At 42.2% G+C, this 12347-nt stretch overlaps 1 protein-coding gene across 1 annotated transcript in view; it reads left to right on the forward strand.

Moving 5' to 3' along the window:
• The first annotated feature begins 2283 nt into the window (after positions 1–2283).
• adgrl1a (adhesion G protein-coupled receptor L1a) overlaps positions 2284–12347 on the forward strand; it is a 67691-nt gene continuing 57627 nt past the window's right edge. Inside the window, exon 1 of the mRNA XM_061089905.1 lies at positions 2284–2353. Coding sequence (XP_060945888.1) covers positions 2284–2353 — 70 coding nt within the window. The remainder of the gene's footprint in view (positions 2354–12347) is intronic.

The raw sequence follows: 12347 nt of genomic DNA on the forward strand, positions 1-12347 counted from the left end.
ACTGGTGGACATCAAGTCCAAAATTGCCGCTTTTCGCCTTCGGGCAGCTCAAAGACTACTGTACAACTGTGGGCCGAGGTGGGTTGATGCGGCTAGTCTGCTGCTGAGGAGAGCTGGAAGATTGGGCTACGACAAACATCTCTTCCTTTTAAGAACGGAGGACATGGATCTCACCGGGCTGACCCCGTTCTACAAATCAATGTTAGATGCATGGCAGATTTTTCATGTCAGTAGAGAAAACAATGAAACACCTGGTTTGTGGCTGTTTGAGGAACCGCTGTTCTTCAATGACTTTATGAGGTCGGAAACACTGCAGTCTGCCAGCCTCAGAGACAACCTCAGACGAGCTGGATGCACCAAACTGGGCCATCTGATAAAGATGACAGCAACATCGGTGGATACCCTGAGAGCGAACAGCAATATCAACTCTACCAGACTGATAAACAAAGTGTTGGAGGAGGTCTGTGCCGCCCTGCCACAAACCATGAGAGTCTTTGCAAGCAACAATACTCTGTGTGACCAGTGGAGTGATGACTCGGAATACAGTTTCCCCTCCTTATTCATCAGCCCAGCTGTTGGGGAGTGGCAGGAGAGGCGTGGTCAGTTGTTGTCCTTCCCAACTCCTCACCTAGACAGCTTTCAGACTGTGGGAAAAAAGTCTGTCTACCAGACCTGTGTAAAGGTTCGTAATTTGCACTCTCTGGAAGAGATTAGAGAGTCGAGGTGGACTGGGCTATTGGAGCCAGAGGCTTCTCCGAAAGGCAGCTGGCGGGCCTTGTACAAGCTGCCCATTGAAAAACGGACAGCAGACCTCCAGTGGAGGTTAGTGCACGGGGCGATAGCTACAAACAGATACAGAGCGCACCTTGATCCGGAGCTGGGGGAGGGGTGTACGTTCTGCTCCCAAGCTGAAACACTGGAACATTTATTTGTTCAGTGTCCACGGCTGGAAGCACTTTTTAATGTGTTGAAAGGGTGGTTTCAGGGCCTGGGAGAGGTATTTTCTTTTGGTTTGTTCATTTATGGTCCGAAATATTCTGCAAAGGGAAAAGCTGTACACAACCTGGTAAACTTTGTCTCTGGTTCTGCAAAGCTAGCCATTTGGCTGACACGGAGGAACCAAGCACTGGACACTGGTAGCGTGCATCCGGCGCCAATGCTGGTTGGATTTCTGAAAGCCAGACTCAGAGTAGAACACGCCTACTACAAAATGATGGACAATTTGATGACATTTAGCCGCATATGGGCTGTTGCGGGGATTCTATGCACCCTTGGGGATGAAGGGGAACTGATTTTTAACCTGTAATTTGAGATACGACAGTTGGTATGGATGTGTGAGTGGGTATGTACATGTGTGTGTGTGTGTGTATATATCGAAAATAATCTATATGTAGTATTTATTAACCTTGTTTGGTTGCGGTGTACAGCTGGTGGCTGACATAAGAAGTGTTTTTGTTCCTGGAAATAGAAAATAAATTGATTTTGAAAAACCAAAACCTCTCCTCTCCTCTCCTCTCCTCCTCTCCTCTCCTCTCCTGTCCTCTCCTCTCCTCTCCTCTCCTCTCCTCTCCTCTCCTCTCCTCCTCTCCTCTCCTCTCCTCCTCTCCTCCTCTCCTCCTCTCCTCCTCTCCTCCTCTCCTCTCCTCCTCTCCTCCTCTCCTCTCCTCCTCTCCTCCTCTCCTCTCCTCTCCTCTCCTCTCCTCTCCTCTCCTCTCCTCTCCTCTCCTCTCCTCTCCTCTCCTCTCCTCTCCTCCTCTCCTCCTCTCCTCCTCTCCTCCTCTCCTCTCCTCTCCTCTCCTCTCCTCTCCTCTCCTCTCCTCTCCTCTCCTCTCCTCTCCTCTCCTCTCCTCTCCTCCTCTCCTCCTCTCCTCTCCTCCTCTCCTCTCCTCCTCTCCTCTCCTCCTCTCCTCTCCTCCTCCTCTCCTCTCCTCTCCTCCTCTCCTCCTCTCCTCCCCTCCTCTCCTCCTCTCCTCTCCTCCTCTCCTCCTCTCCTCCTCTCCTCTCCTCCTCTCCTCTCCCAGTCATGAACAGCTCAGTTATATTCCTGCAATAAAAACTGAATAAATTAATCAACACAGTCTAATTCAAACGCCACACTGAAAGGGGGAAAACATAATTTCTCTTTATAGACTTTTTTTTATTTGGCAGAGAAATAACATTCCCCCCCCCCCCTCTGTCTACAGGATCACCCTCAGGGAGGGTGTAAGCTGAGGAAGTGCCCCCCCACTCACCTGTGCCTGTGGGCCGCTCCGCTCTAGCCCCGCCCCCTGCTCAGCCTCCAACATGGCTCTCGCGGTCTGGATCATCTGTACCTGTGCTGTCGCTTTCAGCAGCATCGCTCCATCATCGCAAGGTGTGTGATAAATATTCATATTGTGTGTTGTTTTTGATATGAACACATTAATCTCCTGTCTATCTGCATTTAGTGTTTATCTGTTTATTTTATACGCAGCTTGTAACGTTGCACATGTTCACTGTGGCCTGTAAGTGTCCCGACCGGGTTATTGCAAATGAGTAATGTAATATTTATATGTTTGCTACGTGATGAAGCTTCTAAGTCTATTGACTTGCTGACCAGGCGGGAAAACACTGCACTTGATTAACGGACCCGTCGCTACAGGAGCCCCGAGGTGGAGAGTGTGTGTGTGAATGTCAATAAAGTTTATTGTCGTCTTGATGACAGTTGGAGCGTAGCTGGAGTATGAGGAGGGAACCCGTGCATGTAATGCTGCCATATGTGTGACCTCCTTGAATGTGCCACGTACCATACAATGTTTCATTTTGTGTGTGTGTGTGTGTGTGTGTGTGTGTTTGCTGTTGTAAGCCTGGCAGGTGACCTAATTGGGTTGAAGTGACAATGGAGGTTGTGTGTGTGTGTGCGTGTGTGTGCGTCCAAACTGTTCTTGTTTTGTTGCAGTTGTTAGACTTTATGGCTTATTATTAGGGTTGCAAAATTCCGGGAATATTAAAAGTTGGAAACTTTCCATGGGAATTAACGGGAATTAACAGGAATATACGAGAATTTACGGGAATTAACGAGAATATACGGGAATTAACAGGAATAAACTGGAAATGTTGTGGGTAATTTATACTAACTGTATTTACCTTGTCATATACAGACATAAATATAAACATTTTGTTGTGTCATAGGCTGATTTGAGCCCTGAGGAAACTTTGGGCACTTGACTATATGCTTCTGCATCGTTGTGTCATTCTTAACATAGGTCTTTGCACAGTATTTGCAAATGTACACAGCCTTTCCTTCTACATTGGATGAGGTGAAATGTCTCCACACATGAGAGAGTGCACGTGGCATTGTTCTGTAGAATAAGATGAGAAAAAAGTTTGTAAAAAAACACTAATGCAATGCCAGAGATATAAATAGTTAGCCAAACAATTGGAATCGTCTGTAAACATATTTTACAATTGATGGATAAATGAATGGAAATAGTCTAGATGAACAGATGAACAATCCTCAATCAGCATGCTAATATATTTTCCCAGTAATATCATGGAAACTTACCTGACTAGTCCTTCACTCTACAGCAGGCCTCAGTAGCCCTGCTGTAGAGTGAAGCATGCTGGGAGTTATCTGTGCATGTGATGGAAGAATGCACAGTGGAGGGTTGAAACTCAACGTTCCATACATCTTTAAAATAGAGTTTTGAATCATGTTTTTATTGCTCAGCGTTTAATTTGAGTATTTTTTTTTTTTTCAAAATTCCCAATATTCCCGAGCTAAACTTCCCATGGAAAGTTGCCGGAAAGTTTCTGGAAAATTACCGGAAACTTTCCGCCCCTTTGCAACCGTACTTATTAGTACTGACATCCATAAAGTTAACATAGTGTAACCAGGTTTTTATCAAAGTCATGTTGTTGATGTGTTTTTATTTGGTGTTTGACCTTGATGATGTACCTGCAGATTCCTTTTACCATTTCAAGCAACACGCTGTTTTTATGAATTTCAAAGTAAGACCTTAGGTGCTCAATAAAAACCTGCTCCAAATCCTAAGTGCTGTGTGAAAACCAACATACCTGAGGGTTTTCTGAGGAGCTCGCAGAATTGCCAACGTTTACAAAAACTTCAGCCTCTGAAGCAGATCGAGACGTTATTAAAAAAAAAAACACCGTTGACAGCTTAAACATTCATTGTAAATCGCTGCCTTTTCCCTAAAGTTATAGAACATTGTTTGATAAACGAATAAAGCGGCAAACCCTCTTCCTCCTCTTCTTCACAGATGTTTTCTACAGATTGAGCCTCGGTCAGCATCGTCTGGGTCTGAATCATTGTTATTTTTATGGATATTTTCATCAAGGAACCAAAGCTTTGATCTGCTTTAATATCACCTCCTGTGTAGATAATGAGCCATCATCTGAATGCAAATCCCCTTTCCTGCAAGTATTCCAGTGAATCAGGGTGTCACATGTCCTGAAAGTGATGACATCGTATAAAACAAACACAGGTCTCATTTGACTCTAAAGGGAGAAGCTCACATGCATTCAACCAGTTATTTACTGTTCTTTGTTAACATGCACTAATCTTGACTGGTGCACGTGTTTTCTTGCTAAAAAAACCCCAAAAGGTTAGTTGGTATAGAAATGCAGGAAATGTGTTTATAAATGACACATTTTAGTCTAGGAGGTATATGTGCTGGGAATTTTGTTTTAATTCCCTAGTGAGGAAATAGACCATCAGACTGAGTGATCAATTCAATGATATCAAAGTATTTAATTGATGGTCAAGAAAACAATTTACAGAGAATAGAGTTGAATACAAACAGAGATTCTGAGTGAACACTTGGCCAAGTGGAACAGAGCTGTCGACACCACTGCAGGTGTGGAAGGTCTGAGAGGAAGTTTGTCTTAAATACACAATCTGACGTCACTACATCATCTTCTGATACCACGCGAGTATGACGAGTTCAGTGGTTGGAACCGATCAGAGAAGAGGCAACAGCTTCCTCCTCTCCTGAGGGAAGAGACATTAGAACATCAAATAGTCACAAGGTCATCTATGGCCAAACTAACAGACATGTACTGGTATCTGGCAGAGGAAAACAATACATAGGATTCATAGAGATGTTCTTCAGGTCATTCCACCTGAACTTAGAGCAAAGCTACGTGAGAACAACATGTTTGTGTTACATTAAAGATGAGAGAACAGTTAGATTTAATAATTTCCATGACAGTATATCCTCCCAAGTAAACCCCATCTCCCATCTCAAAACATGACTCAGCGCCCGTGTGTGTGTGCACATCGGAGGATGTGTAGCAGGGGGGGGGGGGGGGGGGGGCAGGGATTGCATCAGGAGTCAAAGGGCCGAGGAGGGAGAGGAGGAGGGACCGTTGGCTGCTGGGTGTCCACACAGAGAGCATCGCACCATCTGTTCTATGCTCTCAATCAGCTCGCTGCCAACCAGCCGCTGGGTGATGGACAGATGATGATGAGGAGGAGGAAGAGGAGGAGGAGGAGGAAGAGGAGGAGGAGGAGGAGCAATAGAGAGGGAGAGTCAGTGTTGCCACAGGGAGGAGCTAGTGACGAAGCAGGAAGAGTTGAAGAAACTGAAGGAGGGAGGATATAATTAAATTGTGTGTGTGTGTGTGTGTGTGTGTGTGTGTGTGTGTGTGTGTGTGTGTGTGTAAGCTCTGATTGACCAGATGCGGTTTTAATTTGAGTAGGTGCTGTTTCTCTTTTTTTCCTCTCTCTACTTTAGCTGCTTTCATAACACTGGTTCTGTGCAGCACACGTTCTGTTCCATCAGACACCTTTGGCCTCTGGCATTGTGTTGCTTTGTGTTGCTTTGTGTGTGTGTGTGTGTGTGTGTGTGTGTGTGTGTGTGTGTGTGTGTGTGTGTGTGTGTGTGTCTGTGTGTGTGTGTGTGTGTGTTTGAAAATGAGTCTATCCATGTGACCTGACACCGCGGGAGTATTAATGAGGCATTAATAATCAATTGACTGTTATCTGTATTCGCACATGCACAACATTTGGTTTAATTCAATTACTGAAATCTTTTTGTATAATGAAAGCAGGTCCACAGACGTGCACATTGACACGTGCGCTCAAACAAACCCACGCACCGGCTTTTTTAGCTGCTTATAATTTCTCACAGTCGAGTTTTTGGCTGAGATGTTCCCTCTCTAATGTGGTGTGACTGGAGAAGCAGGGAATAGAAGAGAACGAGGAAGGAGGAAGTAGAATTTTTTTTTGGATGGGGGCAGAGTTTTGAAGTGAGCTGCAGAAATCACTCTCGGGCTAATCAGAGCTCATTTGGAAACCTGCAGGATCATCACACATGGCTTCACAGTCTAATGTGAACCCCTGCGCTTCCTGGGTGTCCCCACTAATCTGCTGCGCTCTAACCTCACTTTACTCCTGGCTGCACACTCTAATATTTAGCCTGAACCCTCCTTCGCACATTTATTCTCCTCCGGAAGCAGCTCTGAAATGCAAATGTTCCTAACCAGCATGAGCTTTGAACACAAACTCCTCACCTGCTCCGTTCTCTCACACAGTGAACATTCATCCTTTTAAATCACTGTTCGCTTCGGCCTGAAAATAAAACGCAATCATTTCATTCATGAATGCGAACTCTTACCAACCTATGGGCAAATAATTTCATATTCACGGCCGTATATGGGCCATTCTACCGAATTGGTTCAAAGTATGGTCCCCCAACAAGAAAAGCTATTTACAAAACAATTAAGTATTCATGACATAGATTTTTACTAAGAATGTGTTAAGGTCTATTTAAACCCAAGACATTAAATGAGATAGGGATAAGCTAAATATATACAAAATCATCATTTATAGGGTACTTTCTATTGCGAAGTAGCTGTCCCCAACCCTGACATCTAAATTTCAATTTCTGAAAATAACACTTTATCAATTTTTTAGATTTTTTTCAGTGATCTTATTTCAAAGATCTTTATGATTTAGTTCAAACAGAACTTGGAAGATTTAGATTTATTCTGGGTTAAATTTTTAAATTAAAAAACTATAGTCAAAAAATCATGTCCCCAGTTTTCATGTCACTACCGAAACACAAGAGTTTTAGTCCATTGGCTGAGCCCGGTTTTTAGCCACACCCCTGCATTTTTGAGCAGGCAGTGACACTGCATCCCTGTCCCTCATGACTGAATGGTAAGCAGCTAAAACCCATACTTTTGATGTAAATGTGTTCCAAAGTCTGAAAATCAGCGTGTAACCTTAAGAATTGTCACTACCGAAACACATATTATCTTCAATTAAGTAAACTTTTTGGGGTTTTATGCAAAGTATTGTGTTTTTATGTGTGTACACCTCTTCAAAGATGTGTATACTAGCCATGTGCTTGCTAGCATTCTTTAGTTATGCTCAAAGTTAGCTATAATTGTCACTACCGAAACAGTCACTACCGAAACATACCGTCACTACCGAAACATAAAGTTCCAACTTCAGGCCTAGTTAAACTGCACATTATTCAACAGTCTGAAGCCGATCTCACTGCTGCAATTTGCCAACTCATGAGATGCTAGCTCTGCACAAATACTTTAATGCTGCAAACTGCTCACAGGACCATTTTGACATATCCATTATACAATTTTTCCAATTCTATGATCAAAATTCACGCACAACATTGGGCGTAACCACCAGAAAACGTTACACAGAGGCATATCCAGATCACCCCAAGAGTGTTCATCGCAGTATGTGAAAAGTTAAAATTTGTGAATGGATTTGTGATGGTGTCTGACACTAAACCCTTAAACATACAGTACAACATAATATCAGTTATTTTTCAACGTTTTCTTCTATTTTACTGAACCCAATTGGGTAATGTTTGTACTTTAAATGGTTCTGGACAAACAATTGTTATGTCCTCAAGAATCAAATTATTCTAATGACCACAAAACATTTGTGTTTTTAATATTCCAAACCTATAGCATGTGATGAGTTAAGATTAGGCAATAAGGTTGAGGAAATATGATACAACCTTGCAAACAAAATACTGTGGTCACTACAAAAACAGCGCAGTCACTACCGAAACACTGGATGTTTTGTAAAAAATAAAGTATATTGAGTTATCAACTAAAATGTCATGATACTGATTGGTTTAATGTATGTTCAATTTCATCAATCATCAACTCTGGAATCAATATGATCAGTATTATGCATTTTACAAAGAAATATTGCATTTAGATTTTGATGAATTGTATAAATTGAACTTTAACATTTGGTAAAAATTTCATTTTTATTGATTCAATTGTGAAAACCATCAAGAAATATTTTTAAAAATACTCTTCAGAGAAATGAAGGAAACACAATTTTAACAGGTTAGTAATAATACTTTTTTTCTATAGTTTATTACTATTTTTCGGTAGTGACAATTTTTGGGAGAGGAAAAACATTGCAACACAGTCTGTAAATACGACATAAAAATTGACGGTTCTTTTACTAGATATGTGTACTTTAGATATGGTACAATATATATACGGAAAAAGTTTTGGGAATAAAACATACAAAATTTCAAAATATTTCCAACCTGACTTTGCACCAATTCGGTAGAATGGCCCATATATGTGACGGTCTGTGTTTGCACTGCTGCTCTTTTCATTCATCTCTCTTGACTCTTGGTAAAATAGTTTAACTTTATTTTCTGTGTCATCTGAAACAACAAACGGGACACAGTCATTCAGAGCTGAACAATCTGCTTCTGAGCTAACACGTGATCGTATCGTTTTTTGGTTTACTTCTATAAACAACATACCTGCAACAACAAACGGGACACAGTCATCTATAAAAGAAAAGTTGCAAAAGTTGCTTATTACTAAACACGTTTTAAACACTAAATTAACCATTATCAACTAAAACACTGACAGACAGAGGGACACAACTTACTCAGAGCTGAACAATCTGCTTCTGAGGTAAAACAAACGTTGCGCCCCACTTATCCCCAGAAGTTCCCACTGTGGGCCTTCAAAATAAGATAAACACGGCATAATAAAAGAAATACATAAAAAAACTATGACTGCAGTTCCACGTTGGACAGGATTATACATAACAACATATTTACACCGTTACATATACACAACTCCTCCACTTGCCTGACAGACTGACACGCACACCCTGACAAACACAACGTGCCGCTGATTCCAGGGAACGCCCGAGAATGTACAACCCAAACGCAGTGATGTAGCTCTGAAAGCCCATTAGGCCGCTTAATGTGGCAGGCGTTGCAGCTGCGGCGTCCAGGATGATGTCCTGACACAGAGCTTTTATTTAGCACAGTGCACAAGCATCTGTATGTGTGCGTTCTGTATGTGTGGCTGTATTTATGTGCACGAGCAGTGGCAGCTCAGACCATAATAAGGCTATTTGTGGGTTATTTTTGGTCTGTAATACATAGGGTTGCAAAATTCGGGGAATATTCAAAGTTGGAAACTTTCCATGGGAATATACAGGAATTAACGGGAATAAACGGGAATAACAGGAATTAACGGGAATAAACTGGAAACGTTGTGGGTAATTTATACTAACTGTATTTACCTTGTCATATACAGACATAAATATAAACATTTTGTTTTGTCATAGGCTGATTTGAGCCCTGAGGAAACTTTGGGCACTTGACTATATGCTTCTGCATCGTTGTGTCATTCTTAACATAGGTCTTTGCACAGTATTTGCAAATGTACACAGCCTTTCCTTCTACATTGGATGAGGTGAAATGTCTCCACACATGAGAGAGTGCACGTGGCATTGTTCTGTAGAATAAGATGAGAAAAAAGTTTGTAAAAAAACACTAATGCAATGCCAGAGATATAAATAGTTAGCCAAACAATTGGAATCATCTGTAAACATATGTTACAATTGATGGATAAATGAATGGAAATAGTCTAGATGAACAGATGAACAATCCTCAATCAGCATGCTAATATATTTTCCCAGTAATATCATGGAAACTTACCTGACTAGTCCTGCACTCTACAGCAGGCCTCAGTAGCCCTGCTGTAGAGTGAAGCATGCTGGGAGTTATCTGTGCATGTGATGGAAGAATGCACAGTGGAGGGTTGAAACTCATGGGGATGGGGACGTGTGAGCATTTGTTTACGTGCATGTGTGACCATCACATCAGGAAGCCAGAGCCGACTGACTGGTGGAATCTGTTCACATCTTCCCTGGATTTAAGCCTTTGCTCTCAGATCCGTGGCGTGGAAAGGCCCCTGGTCCTCTAGTGCACACTCCCCTCCTCTCCCTGGCTGTTTTTCTCCTGTGCCTTCTCCCCAAGCTATTATTTAAGCATGGTGTACGAGCTGTTTTTACACATCTTCTCCACAAAGTGCTCCAGTCTCTTCACTGTCCTTGATGGTGACAGAATGTCTGAATGGAGTCTGATCTCAACGCAGTTTCCTGGTTTCTATGATGCAGCGCTGGGCAGTTGCTTTTCATGGCAGGCGACATGAAGAATCCACCAGACCTTTACGAGCCAGGTGCTTCTTTACGACAGAGCTGACAGTTATTTCGGGTCTAAGTGTTGCTCAACCCCTCAATCTGAAATTCTGAGTGAAGATCTGAAAAATACTTGACCTGAAACCACATTCAATATTGAATACTGTAGCGAGCAAGCGTTGACTTCCAGTCCCTCAATACTGTAATATTAAAATGATCATTTCAAAACTGCGACCTACTCACTAATTCATAAGAATTGATTCTCTGACGGGCTTGTAGCAATAATATTTCGAGAGGAGGCAATAAAGCAGTAGGGCTTCTAACCTCGCTGTGAACACTTGGCTTCTCAAAGTGGAATAATTCACTGAACAGCATATTATATTGCTTAATGTGTGTTTTGTAAAGTTGACACTTGCAGCCGATGTGTTGCTACAAGTAAAGATATCTTGTGTTTAACTGTAATGTTTACATTTAGAAATACACAGACAAATAATCAAACAATAGACCAAAACCATGAGAACCATGTGCACGAGGTTTAATGAACAGGTGAACAGTCTCATTTTGTCTAAAAATTACCTTTGGATATGTTTTACTGTGTTTTTCTCTGCCAATATGAAATCTACAGCCTTCACTGACACTCATTAGTAGTGGGTTATGAATATTGCTGCATATCATCTAGAGCAGGGGTTTTCAACTGTTTTTGTCCCAGGGACCATTCTGACTAGAAAGTAATCCACTGATGTTCCTACGCGTGTGGATAGAAGGAAGTGTTAACATTTGGTTTCCCATGTTGGTTTTATTTAAAAACCTCAAACAAATCTAGAAAAACCTGTGTGAGAAACAACAAAAACGGTTGATTTTCAGTGCTTAAGAATTGGAAACTAAATTAAAATGCAGTTTGTAGTTGTACTGCATCTCAGAACCATATGCACATCAATATATAACGTTCATGACTTAAATGTACAGACATGTAGCTGACATGTTGAGAGAACGTTAAAGTAACGGTGATCAATAACAATCAACATAAACTGGGGCTACAACTGAAGAGGGAAGATGACAAAGTAATGCAGAATATGTCACAAATGATAATCAGACAATATAACACAAACAATTGAGGCCTACTTAAGTTTAACCTCATGATCACCAGCAACTTTATATTATTGTAGACATATTTTTCTTATTTAGATATTTTTCACGATATTCAAGAGTAATCTGGAAATGTGTTGAAATATCAAACAGCCGCGGACCCCCGGTTGAAAACCCCTGATATAGAGTTTGCATCAGAGAACCCCTGTAAACCCCCTTTCTCCCACGTGTCTCTCACCCTGTACAACCTGCTCCTCACCACTCTCACACTCCTTCTCTCTCTCCATCCCATCTCTTCTCTCCACTGACGACTCAGCTCTTACTCTGTGTCGTGATGTGGACACGAAGCCCCACTTTCTATTGACCCCCCTCTTTCTGTGGCGTTTTCCTTGCTGCCACCATCATCTCCACCATGTTTTTCCTCCTCTTCCCCTTTAACCTTCCTCCCTGCCCCTGCTTTGTGTTCCTGCCCTTGCCCCGGTCCTGCTCTCTTCTCTTAACAGTTTATCTCTTCCTTCCTTTCTCTTCTTTGGTCACTTCCTGTTTTCCTCCTGTTTGTTGCCGTCCTGGTTCGGTCCCTATTGTTGGGGGGGTGCTGTGTCTTCAAAGCCCTGGGCTGAGAGCAGTAGATCACAGACAGGACTGTGTGAGTGAAAGGTTAATGGATGGCCTTTGAACATATATTGGGAGTCGGGGGGGGCGGGGGGGCGGTGTGTTCTTTCAAACCGCTCTTTGAAGATGATGCACGTGTCTGCTCGTGTATACAAACCCTGTGCGTGTTTTTTGTTGATTCATTTGTTCACAGTGTTTGTGTGTGTGTGCCACCATTTTGTTTGTG

The sequence above is a fragment of the Limanda limanda genome, chromosome 17 (assembly GCF_963576545.1).
Source record: "Limanda limanda chromosome 17, fLimLim1.1, whole genome shotgun sequence".
NCBI lineage: Eukaryota > Metazoa > Chordata > Actinopteri > Pleuronectiformes > Pleuronectidae > Limanda > Limanda limanda.